This window comes from Peromyscus leucopus, chromosome 5 (genome assembly GCF_004664715.2).
Source record: "Peromyscus leucopus breed LL Stock chromosome 5, UCI_PerLeu_2.1, whole genome shotgun sequence".
In the NCBI taxonomy this organism is placed as follows: Eukaryota; Metazoa; Chordata; class Mammalia; order Rodentia; family Cricetidae; genus Peromyscus; species Peromyscus leucopus.
The window spans coordinates 105,497,106-105,519,175 of NC_051067.1; the positions used below are offsets into that span (position 1 = coordinate 105,497,106).

A 22,070-nucleotide genomic window follows, 5' to 3' on the forward strand; every position below is an offset into this window, starting at 1 on the left:
AAACTAGAAATTTTTATAGACAGAAAGACCCGGAAGAGTTCTGTTGATGCACTGTTGCAAGGCAGGAAAGCCTGCTGGGTAAAGAGCTTCCCTGTGGAGCTGAAGGCCTGTTTCAGAATTGGCATTGCACCAACAACAGGCTCTCCGACCTCAGATAGCCCTTAACTCCCAGACTCAGTTTCCCCATCTGTGCAGCAAGACTAATAACAACTAACCCCCAGGCTTGTTCTGGGAACTAAATCAAGAACTCTAGGCGGCAGCAGCATGCAGGGAGGCTGTGGTCATTGGACTTGTGGATGTGAGTGCTCAGTCACAAGCCCCAGGGGCTGCCAGCCTGTGTAAGTATCTCCAGGCATTGTCTCCACCCACCTCAGGTGAGGTCAAGGACTCTGCATTTCCAGTCCCTTTACCCACCCTGGTGATTCTGAGGTAGGAGGCTTGAGGACCACACTCATTTTTTTTTAAAGATGTATTTATTTTTATTTGTGGGGGGGGGTTGCCTCCATGTGTCTGTGCACCATGTGCATGCAGTGCAAGAGGAAGCCAGAAGATGGCATCGGATCCTGTGGCACTAGAGTTACAGTCATTAGTGGCCATACGTGTGCTAGGAACAGAACCCAGATCCTCTGGACGAGCAACAAGTGCTCTTGACCATGGAGCCATCATTCCTGCCCCCAGAGACCACACTCACATGAAGCACATGTTCAGTATGCCTTCTAGGGTTAATGATTCCCAATGCGCATTTGACCCTCCTTACAGTCCTGAAGAGTATGACCTGAAGGCCATCCCAAAGGTGAGGAAAGCAGCCCAGAGAAGCCAAGCAACTGCTCTAGGTGGCACAGACAGGATCTGGCCCCGGGGTCTGCCAGTCCCACAGCCCGCAGTTCCTCACAGAGGACTCCCTCCCTGGTCAGGCTAGGTGGGCATCCCCTGGCCCCTCACAGCCTTCCCTTCCGCCCCTTCCTCGTCTAGCTTGCTCCTAGTCTGCTGCAGCAGACCACTGCATTTCCTGCCTCCCTGACAGCCTCCTGGGCTCCCAGTGCCATGTCCCATGCTTGTGCCCTCCTGTCACCCTCTTTGCCTCCTTTAGGCTTGGAGCAGGGGTCAGGAAGTTCGTGAAACCAGGCATGAGACCCACAGGAGCATTAGCCTGGCCTTTTGAGGTCTGAATTTCCTCTGCTATGGAGATCTCCACTGACATCCCTGGAGCCCCGGGTACATTCGAGGCTTGTCCATCCGTTGTTTACAGATGACAGCAATGGCGGTATTCAGGGCAGGCATACCCACCAGGACTAGAGTACCAAAAGAGTTGGCAGTGGTAGCAGCACAGGCCCTGCCCCTGGTGGCCTGCTAGGGCTGAGTATGAGCCCCAGTGGAAAGTGCTGCCCAGGCAGATGTATTCCTTGAGTATGCAGACCACCAGGATAGGCAGCCCTCACAGGAGAGCAGGCTATGCTGGGCCAGCCACCCTGAGGGCAGGGGACAGAACTGATCCTGGCAGAGAGGAACACAAATATTCCATCAAAGTTTAGACTCCATCTCCATGCCTCTGGTCCAGTTCAATTCTCAGGGAACCTGGAGGGAATGACTGGCTACACTGACTTTGCCTCCTTGTCCCCCTACCCTACCCTGACCAACCCCTCCAATCAGTTTTGTTTAACCTGCTACGATCAAGTCTATGACCTCATTTATCAAGCCCAATATCTGGAGCTGTCCTAGCCACACCCTTACCAAGGGTGACTCAGCTGCCACCCTACTGACCTCACTAGCTCCGACAGTCCCTTTATTAAAGAACCATCCTGTAATGGACCCGCAAACTTCAGAGGATGAGCCCTCCCTCCCTACAAGCTGGTCTACTCCCATGGACCAACTTGGCTTCTCTTTGAATGTCACCCATCCACTTACCAACCCCATGCCTCTACTTGGTGTCTAATGGGAGTCTCCAAAACCACCTACCCCAAACAGGAAATCTTCTCCTCTATGCTTTCTCCATCCAGTCCCGGATGCCTGACAAAGGCCTGCTCTCCTATAGTCCCCCTTTGCCTCACTGAATAACAGGTCAAGTTGGTGACTTCCCACCCAGGAAGAAACCTGGGCAACTTGCCAAAGGGTACATTCTTGGGGCCTGCCTTGTAAGACTGCAAGTCAGTTAGTCTGGGCCAGTACCCTGAAAATTTTACTAGCTCACTACAGAATGAATGAACAGAATCTTGACCTCATCTCCCTAACTTCTCGGTTCTGAAGGACTCTGGTCTACCTTCTGCTTCACTGTCTTCTAAGTTCTTCTTTGGCTGACTCAGGCCCATGGCTGTACCCATTTTACAGATGAGTAAACCGAGGCACAGAGCCCTGACTGGCCCACAGTCACATCAGAAGTAAAGCTACATCTCTTTGGCTTCGTCCAATATTCATAAAGTGAAATGGTGCCCACCAACTGACTCAGGCTGGTGCCTTGGAACTGAAATCCACACCACCCTGCCCAGAAGAAGCCAACGGGCACTCCAGTGCTGAAAGTGATCATCTGCCTCATTTCTAAGCCACCCCAACCCTGAGGCCACCGCTACCCCCTTTTCATCACATCGTTCCATGGAGTCACTGTGGAAAGCCATCTCTGTGGAGAGGCTGAGGCTGGATTTCTTGTATTGGTTACTCCGTCCAGCTGGGAGTACTTCAGACCCACTAAGCTTCAGCTTTCTGAACTGTTACATGGGGGGGGGGGTGTGACACCTGCCTTCAGGTTATGGTTGAAGGTACTGATAAAAGTCCAGGGCCCCACAGCTGGTGCTAGCCTCAGCCCCAGGGGCGGGACCTGGAATTGAGGTATGAGATGAATACCCTCAGGTCCAAGGCCTCCACAGGGCCAGGCTGACCAGGCTGAGGCCGCCCACCATAGGGCTTGCCGATCTGCAGGCAGCTCACAAAGGAACAATAACAGGAAACCATCCCGAGGGGAAGTGGGCCAGGGCCAGTTGGAAAACCTGCCTCCCTCCCAGGCTGGGTGTGGCTCCCCTCTCCCCTCCTGAGGCAGACAGCGGAGCTCTACACAAAGCTCAGCCCTGGACAGGCTGAGGAGAGGAGAGTCTTCAGCTCACAGACACGGTAAGACTCCCAAACCTCCCTCTTCTCCTGTCCCATTGAGCCCGAACTAGGAGGGTCCTGGCTTGTTCATGTGGAGGATGGGCACTGCAGGACTCCTAGGGGACAACAGCTTCTCCAGGGCCTGAGTCTCCTCTGGGGCCAGAGTAGGGCTAAGGAATGTATATCTCTTAGTGTGCAAAGACACACATGTATCTCAGAGCCAATGTGGGAGAAAGACTCGGAAATCTTACCAGTAGACTGTCTCACTCATGAGACTCCAGTGACCTGAAGTTTCTATGGATAATAGGTTCAAAGAGGACAGGATTCCCAGGGTCACCCAGCATGCTAGGGCAGAAGACTGGCCTGGGCCTTGGATTTGAGTGGGATCTGCTTTGTGTGGAATGGGGCAAACAATAGCTCTGCGCTTCCCTGTCTACCAGGAGTAGCTCTGTCTTCTGCTCAAAGAACAGAGCTAAAGGAGAAGATTTATCAAGGTCTGACTTTCCCTCCGTCGTCCCTACCCACAACTCCTCAAGGGACTGGGGTGGGATTTGGAGGGCTGAAAGGGGTACTCATTCCCTCTGTCAGTGTCTCCCACTTTTTTTATTCCCTTTTTTTTTTTTTTGCGGCGGCGGCGGGGGTGGGGTTGGGGGTTCATGACAGGGTTTCTCTGTGTAGCTTTAGAGCCTGTTCTGCAACTCACTCTGTAGACCAGGCTGGCCTCGAACTCACTGAGATCCACCTGGCTCTGCCTCCCGAGTGCTGGGATTAAAGGCGTGCGCTACCCGTGCCCGGCATGTTTCCCACTTTCAGGATGGGCGTTCTGAGGCTCAGCTCTGGACACTTGGGGCCCTGTTTGTGAAATCTCTTCCCTCATCTCCCCCAGACTCATGGGCCAATTTGTGCTTTGGCAGCTGCAAGCAGGAAGGCAGCCTGCCATTTCTCCCCCGATACCAGATACTCAGGGCCTGGAGCTCAAGAATTCCCGTGGCTGTGCAGCTTCGCAAAGTCTCTGGAAAGCCCTGGAGACAAGGACCTCTGAGCCAAAAGCCTGGCTTAGCGACGGTGACCCTGAGCACCGATCTTAGACTACTCACTTCCGTGTGGCCTTGGGACGACTACCTAAGGTCTCCAAACCTTCATTAGGAGAGGCCATTTTTGGGTGCAATTCTATTCACAATCTGTGGTGGGCAGTGGAGACAGTGCATGTAGAAAGAACACTCCAAAACAATGGCTGCTGGATTTGCTATCCAGTCCCCAGGAGGTAGATAGAGTCTCTCTGTACTCAGAGAAAGCAACTGAGATTTGGAGACGAGTCAGGATGAAGATTTGAACCTAGAACTCGGCCCTCCACAGCACGGGCTCATTCTGGTACCTGTGGTTACCCAGGGTCTCTGGCTTCTAGAACATAAAGTGGGGGGAACGTCTTCACAGTCCTTACACGTGATTTACACCCTTGGCTCTTGAAATGGCTCCTAGCGAGAGGCAGATAGCCAGGGAATCACAGATGGATTTACCCACTGCCCCAGAGCAGTAGGTGGCTGTGACTACAGTAAAGATTTGGAATCCCAAAGCACAGGCACAAGCCCCCTCCTCACCTCCTGTCAGGGGGCGGTACCTAGCATGGGAAAGGAAGAGCTGAAGTGAGAAGCCATCTACGCAGCTGCCCAGGCTGCAAGCTCCTTTGGGCATCTGTGCTTGTTACCTACCCCTGGAGGAACGAGATAGGCAGGCAAGGCTCCAAGAACAGGGGATGGGGACACATGGAAAGCTTGGAGGATCTGGGAGGCTGGTGGATGGCTAGGTTCTTCAGAGCAGGGCACGGAGGAGGCTGAGGAGTAGGAAGGCTTATGACAGCCCAGAACAATTAGCTGTCCTCAGGTGGGCAAGGGGGTCACAAAACTCTCCTGCGTCTCTGGCCTGAGCCCTGGAAAGTACCGAGCGACCCCAAGGGGCGCAGGGTCAGCTGAGCCTCAGGGGAGCCCTGCTAATTCTAACTTTCAGAGCTAGGAGCTGGGAGAAGTTCCCATACCTTGAAGGGGTTAAGCTGTCCACCCTGCAGCCTCAGCCCAGCCATTGTGCAGCCAAACAAGGGCCGGACATGGGGCAGGAAGCCAGAAGGGCCACACTTATTTTCTCTCAGAGTTAGATGACTCACAGTTGCACAGCTCCCTCAGAGGAGGCAGACACAGCCATCATCCCCACAAAAAACTCAAGCCCCTGGCCGAGTGGACCATTTCCAGTTGCTTTTATCACCTCTTGGGCACCCCTCAGTTGACATGAATAATTCCCATGTGGCTGATGGGACCTCTGAGGTCCAGAGAGGCTAAGCAGACATTCTGAGGTCACACGGTAGTATAAAGTGGACTGGGATAGGAGTGAGACCAGGTCTTCTGACCCCATAGCCATCCTCCATATTGAAGCTTAGAAAAGAGACAGTCAGCTGACTTAGACCACAGTAGCCTGCATAAGGACAAGCCAGGATCCTAGAGGCTCCGGGGACTGCCTTTACAGACTGGTTCTACTGCTATTGGAGAAATACAAAAAGCCCATCATAACTCTGGTCTAAGTTGGCATTGAGAGGAGAATTTACAGAGAGCTTCTTGAAGGAAGAGTAGCAACCTGGAATTCTGGGAAGACTACCACAGCTCCCACAAACTCAGCCTCAGTCTCCCATCTCTCTGTGGCAGAGCATGGTCCTTAAATCCACTCAGGGACACCCCACACACACACACCTAGCAGATACACAGGCAGGCAGGAACAAATGGGGCTCAGGGGTGGACAGACAATGGTGAATAACATTATCCCTCGAGGAGAACAGGGGACCGGAGATGAGCTTAAGGCAAGACCAGGAAATGGGGTCAGATGTGAGGCAGCCAGGGGAAGGTACAGCTGTAGACTGGAGAGGACAGGTAGGCGGAAGTCAAGCAAGACACCTGCCCACTTGTGTTGGGCTTCGCCTCTTCTCATCCCCCTGTCCAGGGATTCAGCTTTTGTTGCCTTTACTAGAGATAGAGTAGCTGAAGCCCAGATACAACAAAACCCAGAGCCAAGACCACAAAACCCAGAAGTTAATAGGACAAACAGACAAACATAAGGATCTTGTTCTGATTCCCCACCATTGCCCCACAGCCCCAGCTCAGAGTTGAGAAGCTCAGAGGAGGTTGAAAGGCTCCATAGATTGGGAGTCCTCTGCCTGATGCTTGAGCCTGTCCACAGGAGACAGGGAGACATCACTGTGATTGACTAGTGATGTCTGCCATGGGTGTGGGAAGAGATGAGCAGCAGCAGCCTATGAGATCTAGTGTGGTTACCATGCCTTAAGAGGCTCACTGCTCAGGGGTATGTCCTTTCTGGGGACCTGTATGAAAGATGATCTCATTGTCCTGAAGAATCAAAACTAGATGGGATCTAGCAATGTGATGGCTGTTAGAGGGCCTATTTGGGAAGACGCAAGAGCTTTTCTCAGTTAAACCACAGATGGTGTTTGCTCTGGCCACCCTGGGTGCTGTCTGCAAATATTCATGTTGGTTTTTAAATCATGTGAGTGAAAAGAGAATGGAAAGCAGTTTCAGAACGGGAAACTGAGTCACGGGAGGGGGGTGCGGATTTCACACCCTCAGGTTCCAGACCTGGATGCTGGATGAAGTATAGAGTTGGACCCAGAATGTTTCAGGGCAGAGAATGCTCAGGCTAGGAAGCAGAGGCTGGGCTGGGAGCTGGTGGCAATTGGAAGACTGCATGGAGGAGGTGACCTGGGCCTGCATTCACCCAGGGAACAAAGCTAGGGAGGGGCACCCCAGCATGCTGGGTATAGGACAAGCATTGTGCATTCTAGAAGCCTTTAGGATGCCTTGGGTTGGGAGGGGTAGGAGGGGTGGAAGATGGAAGAGCTGGAGGGGCTGGCAGGGGACGTGCTCTGCCAGCTGGCTGGGGAGCTGCAAGAAGAGCTTAGACAGGGGAGACACAGAAGGGAGCCAGGAAACAACCCCAGGGCAGCAGCAGGTCTGGGACCCCTAAGAACAGGTCTCAGGGCTCAACTGAGCTACAAAGGAGGACAGAGCCCCACGGGGCCAGCTCGTGGCTGATGGGCTTCACTCTCCCAACCTCCCGATGCCCACACTGACAAAACCCAGTTGCAAACATGGACCCTCAGGAAGGCAGTATAGGAATCACCAGAGAAGGTGGGGTGTGTGTGCGTGTGCGCGCGTGCGTGTGTGCTTGTACCTTTAGATCCCACTCCTGTCCTAGCTGAGGCTCAAAGTGTGGGGTAGGCAGCAAGAGCTGCCCAGGGCCACACACAGCGCTCAGGCTCCGAAGCCACTGAGCGCGCAGGCACACCCCCTACATGTTCTGAGCCATCTCCGCCCACCGCCCTGCCCCTCATCCCTGACCCAGGACTCCAGGCTGGAGTCCACAGTCTGCAGGGGGCTGGGGTGGGGCTGAGCATTCCGTCCTCAGAGGTCCTCCCTGGGGCTCCGCTGAGCTGCCAGATCCAGCCCTTGTCCTCATTGAAGGCCATAGGCCAGCTAGCGGAGAGGCCTTGTTCGGGAGTCACCTTTGTGGAGTCGCTGTGGGAACACGCCTATATCCAGGGCCATTGAGGACTTAACCAGGCTCCTTGAAGGATATGAGGCTCCAGGGGGAGAGGGGGAGGAGGGAGAGAGAGAGAAGGAGAGGAGAGGAGAGAGAGGAGAGGACAGTTAGTTAGTTAGCTAGTTAGTTAGTTTTCCTAACTCCCAGAGCCCTCCAGGATAGAGAACAGCCTCTCCAAAGCCAGAACCTGGCAGCTAGGATCTACTCAGGCTTAATCGAGGCCCCACCAGATGCCTGTGGCAGGGGAGGGCAAACCCAAGACCCTGGCCTTATGCCCCGCTGAGGGGCTCTAGCTGGAGCCAACTTTCCTACATCTGTTCAGCTACAAAGCCAGAACCTAGTCCCAGGGAGCCCCAGAGACACTCCAGCTCCTCCGCAGCCCCTCTTTAGCTGTGTCTCAAGCCTTCCTTCTGCCTCTAATCTGTAGAATTCAGGTTGAGCACAGCTCACATCCCCTTTAAGGCCAAGTCCTAGGGACAGATGGGAACAAAGGGAAGGGGGACCTTGCCTGATCTCCCACAGTGGATGAATGAGAAAAAAGGGGCTTCCTTGTGGGACTCAGGCTGCATGCCAGTTCTGTCCCTCCCCACACACCCTCTTACAGCTTCTTAAATCCTTTCCTCCCAGCACACTTCTCATTTTTGTGTATGGTGTGGTTCGTGCCCACCTTCCCACGGGTCCACAGACACAGAGGCCTAGGTAAGGTATGTGCTGGCGTTCGAGTGACTGTGTAATCTTGTGCTCACTGAGCTTCCTGAGGAAGTGATGTTGTATGACCTAGATAGGAAGGAACAGCAAGCCGGTGGGAATAGGAGGTCCTGGAGTTAAGGTCTCATAGCTAGGACTATGTTTGGAGTCTCAAAGGGAACCCAGAGAACAGCAGACAGAGCCACGGGGCCCTGTCCCATCCTACTCAGATGCCCAGTCAGCTTGGCCTTCAGAGCCACCTCTCAGTCCCCAGACTCTGGCCTGGGTGTCTTGTCTCTGGCACCTTGAACCATGGCTACTCTAGATACAGACTCCAAGAGCCCCCAAGATCCTTACCTACCAGGGCAGAGTTGAGTTCAGCCATACTCAGGCTCTCAGAGACTCATGTCCCCTGTCCTGGGCTATGCTCCACATTGGCACATTCTTTGTCTTCGAATCTGGGATCTTCTTGGCATTCTTAGACTGACAGAAGGCAGGGCAGGCACTGTCATATTTTTGGAATTTATCATGAACATGGCCCCAGAGCTGGGGCATCATGACAAGGACTGGCAAGGGATGGCAAGGAATATGGGCAACCCCTGAAGGTCCCACACCCACAGCCGAGCTACTAGGCACTTCCTGTCCCCTGGCCACTGTGCTCACACAAGTTTCCAGCTGTCCAACTCGGATGCTCAGCATAGAAATCCCCAGTCCTCAACCCTTCCAAATGCCATTGGTGCTGTGATCCCACCCAGAGACAGTCTAAGCATGTCAGAAGCTGGTAAGAAGCCAGGGGGATAAAGAGAGTGTCACCTGGACAGAGTCAAATACTTAGGAGATTTTATTTCCAGTGAGACTACAGCCATCCTAGCTCCTGGACAGGAGGAGGAAACAATGGCTGTCCTACAAAACCCTTCCCCTCTGCTAAATTGCTAATACTAAAGGCAATAGACTCAAATAAGTATGGGCTAGAAAGTCCCCTGAGAAAGCCCCCTCTGAGGCCATATGCAGAAGGTCAAAATTTAAAAGAAGGCAGATTGTGCGATGGGCAATCTCTAGACTTGGATTTCCTCATCTGTGAAATGGGAATGGGAGTTTCTGTATCCTGGACGTGCTGGGGAGAATGTAAAATTTAAATGCAGAGGTAGCTCTGAAAGCCAAACACTGGAAACTGTTATTAAGATAGGTGTTGCTGGAGCTGGAGGTGATGCCAGAAGGGCTATCTCAGCCTGAGCTTCCATGGAGTCTTCCCTTCCTCATTTGGAAAAAGGGACAATTGGCAGTTGCCTTGAAGGGTTGTGGCAAGGTTTAAATCAGATAACATGCTCAAGGAGGCCAGCTCACGTCACACCCCAGACCCCAGCTTTGGAGAGGAGACAGCCTTACTTGATCTCACCTCCCAAGGGCCCAGACTCCATGGCTCCACCTCCTCACCGACAGCTGACTGACAAGAGAGCTAAGCGAGCAGATCTCCCTGTCCCCTGATGTAAGGGATGCTGTGAGAGCAAAGGCCATTCCTACTAGAGGTGGAGAACTTACAGGTGACCTTGTGGACTGGAGGCTTTCTTTCAAGGGCTCACAGCAAGACCTCTGTGGGACACAGTCAGCCGAGAACTCTGCATGGCCAGCCAAAGCCCACCAACAGGCTAGTGTCCCCTATGAGCCAATGAACTCTGCTTCATTGAAGTCCAATATAAAAATGTCCTCCTGTAACTGATGGCTGTTGTCAGCCCTCAGAATCCTTCACTCATCCCAACAGGTCCCAGTAAAGAAACCGTGTTTGCTCATTGTGTCGTGCAAAGTCCCCGCAGGGAACTTAATATCCAACTCAACGTCCAGTGTAGGCTCTATGAAGGGACTGCCAGGCAGGGTTATGGGGCAGGGGGAGGCCACAGGGACCTTGTGGAAGCACCCAGAGACCAGCAATGGAGGCAAGCTATTGTCTCCAGGACTGAAGGGGCAAAAGGGCAGACACTCTTGGAGCCCAGAGCCCAGAGCCTAAATCCCACAGAGGCTGCCCACTAGGAGCTGGCGTGATGGAGGTGCAACCACAAAGGGAAAGAGAGACCAGAGGGATGGAGAAGAAGTGGCCTCTTTCTCTTCTCCCATAACCATAATACTGGACACCTCGTGGCCAAACACAGCTGGAGGCCAAGGCCAGGAGTCCCAGGAGAAACTCTGGGGCTCAGAGCAGAGGTTAGTGAGGGAGAGGAGGGGATCTGGGAGACAAAATGATCTACACAAACTCTCAGAAAATGATTGGGTGGAGTATTGTTGTTATTGCTCTTTTGAGACCAGATCTTGGTGTGTAGCTTAGACTGGCAGTCGTCATCCTACCTCAGCCTCCTAAGTCCTGGGATTCTAGGCAGGTGCCACTTAAGGATTGTCTGTTCGGGAACAAGTACGATAAGCGGGCCATAATCCTCCGATGATGGTGACAAGCTACCGCAAATCTGAGGGCTTAAAGCCGCATGTGTTTATTTATGTATCGCTTTACAGTTCTGAAAGCCAGGAGTCTGAAATGGATCGCAGAGGGCTGAAGTCAGAGTTGTGACCCCTCTCCAGGCCTCGCAAGGGACTCATGCCCAGACCTCTTCCAGCTCCAGGGGCCATTTGTGTCACTTAGCAATAGTCTCTCAGCACCTCAGATGAGTCTCACTACATCTTTTTGTGGTGCTGGACTCCAGACCTTCACATATTCGAGACAAGTGCCCTACTGTATAACTGCATCCTGAGCCCTCTTTTACATTTTATTTTATTTGACTTTATTTTTGAGGCAAGGTTTCATGTGTCCTGGGCTGGCCTCCAGCTTCCTATGTGGCTGAGGGTGACCTTTGAACTTCTGAACTTTCCAAATGCTGCTCGTTTGCATGGTGCTGGAGATAAAGCCCAGGCTCTGTGCATAATGGGCAACAGTCTACCAACTGAGCTACAGCCTTATTTACGACACAGGGTCTCCCTAGGTTGCCCAGGCTGGCCTTGAACTCACTCTGTAGCCAAAGAAGACCTTTATCTTGAGACCCTCCTGCCACAGCCACCTAAGTAGCTTAGGCTAACAGGCCTGTCCCACCAGACCTAACTACATCTTACCTTTGAATCTGACCCTCCTGCCTCTATCTTCAAAAAACCCTGGGATTATCCTGGGTAGTCCAGGATCAACTCCCCATCTCAAGCCTCAAGCAAGATCCTCCGTTTAAGCATATCTGCCCAGAGTCCCTTTAGCTGTGTAAGGTGACCTTTCAGGTTCCAGCGTATAGGACATGGGTATTTGGAGGATATCATTCACCTACCACACAGCCGTAACCCCTCTCCAGTGCCTTGGCCCTTGCTGCTCATTTCTGTTTGACCCAGGGGACATCATTGGTTCCTCAGACAAGGTAACTGCTCTTCTAAATTGGTGCTTCACTCCTGCTGATGCTGCATCCAGAAACCCTCTTCTTCCCTGTGGCCTTTTTAGAATTGACACTCAGGCATGGTCTTAAATAATTTTCTGCAAGGGCTGGAAGTGTGGCTCAGTTATAGTGCACTTGCTTAGCATACATGAGGCCCCTGGTTACACCCCCAGTGTGACAAAATACAATAAAAACCGTCTCTGGAAGGCTACCTATGGCCTCCCAGTCTCTGATGGCCACTTCCTCCCCACAGCTGCGTCTCCCAATGGGATTCCCACTGTCTTATCTTCCTGTTGGTCCCAGTGTGGGGAACAGTTCCAGGGCAGGTCTTCCCATCTCAAGACTGTGCTCCATGGACTAGCCATCACCCTCTGGACTAGCAGCGCAGTTTAGGCTCTCGTCCTCTGCTTACCCCAGGCCTGAGAACTCTTCCCTTCCTTCTCTGTTTCACTTCCTACTAGATTACTTTTCCATTTCCTAGTCACTTCTTACTTGAGAGGAACAGAAAACCCCGTGCCTGGCAGTTCTTCCCCGGGCAAAGAAGGAAATGACTCACATAGTATGCCTGTAAGGCGGAGGCAAAGGGTCACACTACACCCCCTTGAGTCAGGACCAGATTCCTGGTGGGTCTTCTGCCTCCACTATCCTCCCCCACCCTTTGTTCACTACCTTCCTCTGGCCTGGCATCTTATTCCAAGGGCCCCCAGAATGTTCTAGGCAGCCCCCTTTGTTGATGGTTGAATAAGACGACAAGGTCTGGGGAGAGAGAGCTTCCCCTAGGCACATAGGGCCTGTATTCAGGGTCCCATTCTAGGATACTGGAGTCCACTTCCTTCTAGGACAGACTTGGAGGAGCTGAGGGGAAGGAACCATGGGTGTTAAGGTCAGCACAGACAGCCCAGCCCTTGCTGAGGCCAGCCTGGCGCCAATGGTCCAGAGATGATGTTACTAGAGTTTGCAAACCTCCTGTGATGCACAGGGCCCATGCCTTCCCTCAATAGTAGGGGAGGAGGCCATGCCTTCCAGCTCCCTGAAGGCACTCAGCTCTCTCCAGGCACACATTTTCTTCCTCCATACCATCCTAGGAACTGCAGGTCAGTGACACAGGGACCCGGGATGGGTGGCAGGGGAGGTCAGGGCTGAGAAGCCAGGGGGATGGCCACAGGCATGGCCTCCGCCACCACAAGACACTGGAGATTTTCCATTCTTGAAACTTAGAGACGAGACTTGATCTCTGGGTGACCCACATTCCGAGCCTACAGGTGGCCTTCCAGAGTGCACAGTCCGTATAGTTGCACAGGGCCCTCACTTCAAGGGGTCTCTGTGATTTAAAATTCTTCCATCTTTATCTCAAAATTCCTTATTTAAAAAAATCAAGACCCACAGCTCTGTTTTACTTTGGACCAGTCTCTCAACTCGCACCCAACCCACCCCCTAAAGTGACCATCACTTGTGAGTTCTAGACTGAAGGGCTAACCTCTGGCCATCACCTGTGAGTTCTAGACTGAAGGGCTAACCTCTGGCCATCACCTGTGAGTTCTAGACTGAGGGTTAACCCCCCCCCCCAATTAAGATGTTTGGGATTCCTAGGAGCTTCCTGAAGGCAATATCAATGCTAGAGGGGCTTTCAGGCTGGAGTGTGCTGGAGAGATGCTTGGAGGAGACTTTAAATCTACCCCAGAGCAGCTGGTGGGACACGGAAGGCATCAGGAAAGAGCTGGAATTTTGGGCCACACAGATTTAGTCCAAGTCTTGGCTCTGTTCCTTACAGTCTGGGTGATTTGGGGGGGTTAATAATTGTCTATGTGTCTTAGTTCATTTGTAAAATGAGAGTTACAATTACACCAGCCTTGGGAGTTGGGAGGAAGAGATAGTGTGTCCAAAGCTCTTGGAACAGAGCCAGGCAATAGTGAGCTCTCAATGAAGGTGACTGATTGTGGTCAGTGTCCAGGCTTCATTCTCAGATACACCATTTAATCAAAGGTGAAGATGACCTCTCTATGCCTCAGTTCCCTCATCTGTAAAATGGCAATAATCTGAGTGCTCCCATGGTGCTTTGCAAGCATGAACATCGGTATGCCAGGTGTCCTTCCCAGCCTCCTGGGGATCTCATACTCCTGTGCCTGTGTTCATGCCAGTCTATGTAGGTGTAAGGAGAAAGAATCTCTGGGCTTGCCTTCCCCATGTACTCCAGAGTCTGGTTCTGCTGGCGTCAACTGAGTGACAGATAAAGGAAGAGAGTGGCAAAGGAACTTTGGTTCCTAGAGTGAACCTCTCATACCCTAGGACAGTGGCCACTCTACCCTGACGTTGTCTATCCTCTTTCCCCAGATCAGTTCCTCCTGGAAGGATGCGGAGGCTAACGGAGCTGGCCGCTGCTTTGGGCACCCTCTTGGGCCTGCTGGCAGTGGCAGCAACGGCAGACTTTAACCTTCCCCAGCTAGACACCCCCGGCAAGCTGCCTGCCCACCGGCGCCAGAAGAGAGCCTGGATTTGGAATCAAATGCATATAGATGAAGAGAAAAACAGCTCACTGCCCCACTATGTGGGAAAGGTAAGCCTTGGGCTCCGAGGTGATGGAAGTCATCAACAACCAGACTGTAGTCACGGCCGCTGATGATGGTGATGAATACAGGGATGGTTGTCACTGGAGGGTGACAGCAGCCAAGATGGAGGTGGTGGAGGTGGTGAACATGGTGGTAATAATGGTGACCACGACAACCGTGCTGTAGCTGTGATAGGGAAGAGGAAAGTGACGATATGGATGGTAATAGTGATGGGGATGGTGGGTAGGAATAGTGAGGGGGAAATAAAGTAGGTGGTGATGGTAATAATGGTGTCGGTGGTGATGGTGGTGGTGGTAGTCTTGGTGATAGTAATTTTGAGAGTGAAAATAAAGGGGAGGGGGTTAGTGGTCACGGTGGCTGGGGTGGGCATGGTAGTGAGGATGGTGGTGGTAATGATAAAGGCAGTGATGGTAAGACGGAAGTTGTATTAGTTCCTTTTCTGTTGCTGTGACAAAAATATCATGACCAAAAACAACTCAAGAAAGGAAGAGTTTATTCTGGCTTACTTGTCCAGAGGGATAGAGTCCCTCGTGGGAGGGAAGGCACGGTATGGCAGTAGGCACAAGAAGCTGGTTGGTCCCATTTCACCTGACACAGGAAGCAGAGGGAGAACAGTAAAGAGGCAAGGTTATAACTCCTCCAAGCCCACTCTCAAGGGCTTCCACTTCCACTGTGTTCTATAGTGCCCCCCCATAGTGAAAATAACTGCTCAGATAATGAGCCTCTGGAAACACTTCTCATTCCGAACAGAACAGAAGGTGAGGGGGTGGATAACAATGTGAGTGGAGATACTAACGGTGATGGTGGCAGGGATGCTGGTGATAGTGATGTGATGATAATAATGATAGCAGTGATGGCGAAAGGGATGGTGAGGAAGTCCATGGCGTCAGTGATAGCGATGACTGCAGTGCTAACAGAAAATGGGAAACTGAGGGAAGTAACAGTGAGGGAGGTGGTGGTGGGTGCCAGCAGTGTTGGTAGTGGTGATGGTAACAGTGGGGGCAGTGGGGGCAGGACTGCGATGTTGGTGGTAATGGAGATGCTGTTGGTAGTTCAGGTGGTGGTGGGAAGTGTGTCAATGATAGTGATAGTGGAGAAGAAGACGATGAAGTTAACTGTGGTGGTAGTGATAGTCATGGTCATGGTGGTGATAGGGATGGTGGTGGCGATGGGTGAGGAAGCTAATGGGTGGTGGTGGTGGTGGTGGTGGTGGTGGTGGTGGAGGAGGTGGTGGTGGAGGTGGTGGTGGTGGTAATAGCAGTGATAGCAAAGAAGGTGAGGGAGTTAGTGGTTGTATCGGTGATAGTGATAGCAAGTGATGATGGTGGTGGTGATAAGGTGCTTGTCACAGTAATCTAATGGCGGTGGTAATGTCAGTGATAATAAAGATAATGATGGTGAGATAGTAATACTAACTGTCATGATGATAGTGAAGGGGAAGGGAGGGAGTGGTAATGGTGGTAGCCGTGATGGTGGGGAGTAAAGGTGGTGGTGGTAATGATGACGTCACAGTTAGCGTAGAAGGGAAGGGAAGGGAAGGGAGGTTACGGTCGTGATGATCGTTGTGATGATCGTTGTGTGGTGATGGTCATGATGATCTGATGATGGTGAGAATGGTAGTGATGGTAAAGGGGAAGGTGAGGAGGTTATGGAGGTAGTCATAGTGATAATGACGGCGGTAACAATGATCATGGTGGTGATAAGAAAGAAAAGTTATGGGGTCACAAAGGGAAAACCTGGAAGGTCAGATAGCATGGCAGTTATGGAGTCAGTGAAGGAATCCCCTGAGAAGATGGCCTCCGAATCAGGGAAAATGAAGGTGAATCTCTAATAGAGATTCCAAAAAGTTAGATATGCCAGAAACGCAGAGGTAGAGCCGGATCAAAGGGCATACCATGGAGGCTGCAAAGAGACAGGCCACAGGGAACAGGCTGCCTAAGGCCTTTGAATGTTACATCATTATACCTCGGACTCAAGATGTTAGAAATGGAACTCTAAGATTCAGTGTTTTCCTTGCTAGATTTCTATCATACTTGAGTCCAATTCTTCCTTTTTGTCTTGGTTTCTTTTCTGTTTTCTGTGATGGAGTATTTTGACAAAAGCAACTTCAGGGAGAAAGGGTTTATTTTGGCTCAGGCTTCAAGGGTACCGTCCATCATCGAGGGGAAGTCAAGGCAGCAGGAGGTTAATGCAGCTGGTTCTATTACCTCCACAGTCAAGAACAAAGCAATGCATGCTTACTCAGCTCGCTTTCTCTTCTATATACAATCCTGGACCTCTGCCCAGGGGCTGGTCCCACTCACAATGGGTGAGTAGTCCTCTCTCACTTAAAAACAAGAAAGTCCCTCAAAAGCATGCCCAAAGGCTATCCTGACATAGACATCCCTCACAAGTGAGCCAGAAACTTGTCTCATGAGTGATTGTAGATCCAGTCAAGTTGGCAATTAATACTCACCATCACACTTTCTCCCTTATGGGACAGGAATGCTTGTCCTGTTCCATTGTATCTTGGAGTATGTAGCTTAGCTTTTATTTTTAAAGGCTCAGAAGCTTCCTTGAGTCTCAGAAGACATTTCTTGTGAGCAAAGGGGGAATTGTAGCTACTGTAGGGACTCTTGCAGATGGGTTAAATCCACAATGTTGGGAGACAAACATGAGCCCTTGGTAGTAAGAGTCAGAATGCTATCATATGGGGCTGGCAAGATAGGTCAACAGATGAGGGTAGTTCTGTACAAGCCTGACAACTTGAGTTCATATGTGGCAGGAAAGAACACACACACACCTGCCCTCACATATATGCACACAAAATTTATTTGTTTGTTTTGTTTGCTTGTTTATGGGTCAGAAAGATGACTCAGTGGGCAAAGGCACTGGCCATCAAGCCTGACAACTTGAGCTCAATCCTTGGGACTCACATGATAGAATGAGAGAAATGATTCCCACAAATTGCCTCTGAGGTTGATGCATATGCACACACACACACAAAAAAAAAAAAACCCTACACTAATTTAATTAATTAAAACGGAATGTCATAGTTTGGATCTTCAATGTCCCCTAAAGACCATGTGCTAATGGTTGTGGCCCCCATGGGGATGGTGAAATATTTCAGAGCAAGACCTAGGAGAAGAAAGTTGGGTCATTAGGGATGTTCCCTTGAAGGAGATATGGGGACCCTGGCCCCTCTTCTCTCCCTTTGCTTCCTGAGTGTCATTAGTGAACCCATCTCCTCTACTACATACTTCTACCAGGAAATACTGCCTTACCCCAGGCCAAGACACAGAGTCTCGTGATCGTGGGTGGTGGTATCAGTGACCGTGGCAGTGACGGTGACACTTGTATTACTTTCCCATTTCTTTCTCTGTTTTTTTCCCTTTCTTTATTCTTCTCTCATATGATACATCCTCACTACCCCCTTCTCTCCCCATCCACTCTCCCCAAGATCCATTCCTCTTCCATTTCTCTTCTGAAAAGAGCAGGCCTGCCGGGATATCAACCAAACATGACATCACAAGAGGCAATAAGACTAGGCATAGATCCCCATATGAAGGCTGGGTGAGGCAACCCAGTAGGAGGTAATGGGTCCCACAAGCAGGCAAATAGTCAGAGACACTCCCCACACCCACTGTTAGGAGTCCCACAAGAACACGAAGCTACACAACCACAGCATGCATGCAGATGACCTAGTGCAGACCCATGCAGGTTCCATGATTGTGGATTCAGGCTCTGTGAGCCCCTGGGAGCCCTGCTTAGTTGATTCTGTGAACCTTGTTTTCCTGGTGCCCTCGATCCCTCTGGCTCCTACAATCCTTCCTCCCCATCTTCTGCAGGGTTCCCTGAGCTCTGCCTGGTGTTTGGCAGTGGGTCTCTGTATCTGCTCCCTCTCATGACTGGGGCCTCAATTTGACCAGCCATTGGTTGCTCACTCCCATAAGCTCTGAGCCACTATTGCCCCAGTGCATCTGGCAGGCAGGACTGGTTGTGGGTCATAGGTTTTGTGGCTGGGTTGATGTAAATGTCCTCTCACTGGGAGCCTAGCCTGGTTACAGAAGACGGGCAGTTCAGGCTCCGTATCCTCCATTACTAGGAGTCCTTACTAGGGTCAACCTCATAGCTTTCAGAAAATTTCCACTGCACTAGGTTTTCACATTGCCTCCTAAATGCCCACCTATTCCAGTCCATCTCTCCCAGTAATCTCTCCCTCCACCTCTCCCTCCATGACCTGATCGCTCCTGTTCCTATCCCCACCTGCCCCAGTCCACCCACAAAATCTATTCTATTTCCTCTTCCCAGGGAGATCCATGCTTCCCTCATAGACCTCTCCTCTTTATCTAACTTCTCTTGGCCGGTGGATTATGGTGTGATTATCCTTTCCTTAACACACCCCACAAGGAGCATCTCAAAGGAAGAAGGGTTTACTTTGACTCACAGTATAAGAAGGGATATAGTCCATCACATCAGGGAAGGCATGATGGCTCAAATGTGAGGAAGACGGTTACAATGTGTTCTCGAGTCAGGAAGCAGAGAATGGACAGGATGTTGGGCCAGGCTGTTAAACCCCAAGGCCTACCCTAATGATCCACTTGCTCCAGCAAGGCTCTTCTTTCTAAAAATTTTACCACCTTATAAAACAGTGCTACCAGCTGAGAACTAAGTGTCCAAACACATAAGCCTATGGGAGTCGTTTCACTTTCAAGTCACAAGATTAGTAAAGTGAATGAGGAGAGATGAGAGTTGTCCTATACCATGGCCAAAGCAACTCTTATAAAGGAAAACATTTGACTGGGGCTGGCTTACAGTTGGACTAATGGCTTAGTCCATTGCTATCATGGTAGGAAGTATGGTGCTGTAGACATAGCTGAGAGTTCTACATCGGGATCTGCAGACAGCAGGGAGAGAGAGAGAGAGAGAGAGAGAGAGAGAGAGAGAGAGAGAGAGAGAGAGAGAGAGAGAGAGAGAGAGAGAGAGACTGGGCCTGACTTGACCATTTGAAGCCCAAAGCCCACTCCAGTGACATACTTCCTCCAACGAGGCTACATCTACTCCAAGAAGGCTACTTTATAATTACTTTATAATGCTACTCTCTAAGTGATCAAATATATGAACCTCTGGGGGACATTCCTATTCAAACCACCACAAAAGTGGAGGCCATTACAGAGACAGCAGTGGTAATGTTGATTCAATGGTGCAGATGGATGTGATGGTTGGTAAAGGAGTAGATGGTGGAGGTGGTGATTGTGGTAATGATGGTGATGGCAGTGACAGTGAAGGAGATGGAGAAGGTGGGAATAGTGGTGATTATGGAAATGTGGTGATAGTGATGGTGGCAGGTGGCCCCGATGAAGGCCAGTGAAAGAGAGAAATGATGGCTGTGATGAGGGATGCGTCTGTGGTAGTGGCAGCCATGAGCATCATGGCTCATTTTCGCTCACACTTTGCTCTGCAGAGGAGAAATCACTAAGAAGGCCACCCTATGCCAAGGCTGAGAAAATCAGCCTGCCTGGGGGCTCAGGACTAAGGGAAGAACCAACTAAAGCTGCATTCAATGTTCCTACTTGAGAGATCAGAAAAGGTCTGCGAAGCCTTCTACAAAGTCACACAGGTGACAATGCTGATCACCCAGGCCACAGTTTGTCAACCCTGGTCTTAGGCTCTGGGTCTCAAAAAAACAACAAAACAAAACAAAACTTTTCATCAAGCATAGTGAGTAAACCTGTAATCCCAGCATTCAAGAGACGAAAGCAGAAAGATCAAGAGTGATCAAGGGTTCAAGGCTAGCCTAAACTAATCCCCTATCATGAGGTGTTTGACCCAGGTCTGTCCTCTAGAGAGGTAGTGTCAAGGTCTTCACAGTCCATCTCTAAAATATGACCCACACAAGTCCATGTTCCAAGATCTTGCAGACAATCTAAATGAGTGATGAACATTCTCACCATGTCAAATTGTCAGAGACATCAAAATCATCCAACTCTAAATCAAAGGATTAACCCTCATAGTGGGATTTCACACGTAATGAGAGGTCAACGAATTAAGCATTTAAAGAGCTATCTGGAAGAAGAAAGATTCTGAGAGCATTAAAAATCTCACCATGTCAACTTCTTTGAATCCACACACCAGCTGTAAGACCAAGCAGGTCAATGCAATGCAAGAGGAATAAACAGCTCCAAGCCCTACACTGAGTGCTAGGAAAACAGCACTGGGCAGAAATGTGCTCACCACTCTCATGGATAGTAATCCCTACAGACGTCTGCCTCCAGGCCTAACATGTCCCTCTGCCTGGTTTTATGAATAAAGTTTTATTGGAACTAAGTTGGAATTAAGTTACTAATTGTCCATGGCTGCTTTCATGTTATAATGGTAGCATGGAGTAACTGTGACCAAGACCATACAATCCAAAAGGCCAAAACTGTTTTCTCTGGCCTTTTACAGAAATAATTTACCACCCTCTACCTGGGCCTAGAGGAGGCCAACTCTCTGTGCCTAAGGAATTTTTATACAACAGGTTATATAGATGCATAAAATAGGCATACAAATCAAACACTTACTGATAATAAATCATAAATTCATTTTTAGACAATTCTTTGGTATACATATAGCTTTATCACATATTAAAATTAAAACAAATTTACATAATAATGATATTGATGCACTTATTTATTTTTGCATAAATAATTGGGTCTTAAGCTAAGTGTAGTAGTATTTGTTTACAATGTAACACTGAGAAGGCAGAGCTAGGCAGGTCCCTGGGGCTTAGGATCCAGCCAGCCTAACCACTTGGAAAGCTTCAGGCCAGTAACAGATCAATTTCATACCCCCCAAAAGGTGGACAATGCCTCAGAAAAACACATCCATGTTGTCTTCTGTTCTGCACACATATGCACACACATGTGCATGTATGTACACTCCCCCACCCCCACTCCACATACACATGGACCCACACACAAAATAAAACAAAACTTTGGATGGATATTTGATACTATAGTCATAAAGCATATTGGATTCAGTGTTTTTCAGAATAGATATGTTGGTCTATTGTCTGTCTATCTGTGTGTTAACAGGGTCTCACTTTTAGCCCAGACTGGACTGGAACTCACTGTGTAGATCAGGATGGTCTCAAGTTCACAAAAATCTGCCTGTCTTTGTCCCCAGAGAACTGGTGTTAAAGGCGTGAGCTACCCTGGCTCAATATTTTGATTCTATAATAGTTCATATAAGAACACTGCTTTGCATAGCACAAAATGGCAGAAGTATGTTAAGGACCATTTTGGAAATTCTGTTCTAATTCAAAGATAAAATGAATTCAACTATTTTTAATGAAACTCAAGCCAACAACTCACACAGAAATTTTAAAATTAACTCTTCTGACACAACCTAACTCAAAGACACACTAATGTGACTCGTATATGCTGAGGAATGATGGCAGGAAAATGTTAGTCTATTTTACAAGGCATGGTGGCACACACCTTTCATCCCAGCGCTCAGGAGGCAGAGGCAAGTAAATCCCTGTGAGCTCGGGACAACCTGGTCTACATAATGAGGTCCTGGACAGCCAAGGCTACACAATGGACCGTATTTAGAAAATAATATTATATAAGGATATATATATATATATATATGTATATATATATATATATATATATATATATAGAGAGAGAGAGAGAGAGAGAGAGAGAGAGATAAAAATAGGATATATAATTATATCCCATAAGGATAAAAAGGTCTCCCTTTTTTTTTTTAAATCAGTTTCTAAAAG

The 22,070-nt window shown here is 49.9% G+C and overlaps 1 protein-coding gene across 1 annotated transcript in view; it reads left to right on the forward strand.

Moving 5' to 3' along the window:
• Window positions 1–2,992: 2,992 nt before the first annotated feature.
• Window positions 2,993–22,070, forward strand: part of Cdh5 (cadherin 5) — a 40,596-nt gene continuing 21,518 nt past the window's right edge. Inside the window, 2 exon segments of the mRNA XM_028884363.2 lie at window positions 2,993–3,099; window positions 14,085–14,307. Coding sequence (XP_028740196.1) covers window positions 14,104–14,307 — 204 coding nt within the window. The 5' untranslated portion in view covers window positions 2,993–3,099; window positions 14,085–14,103.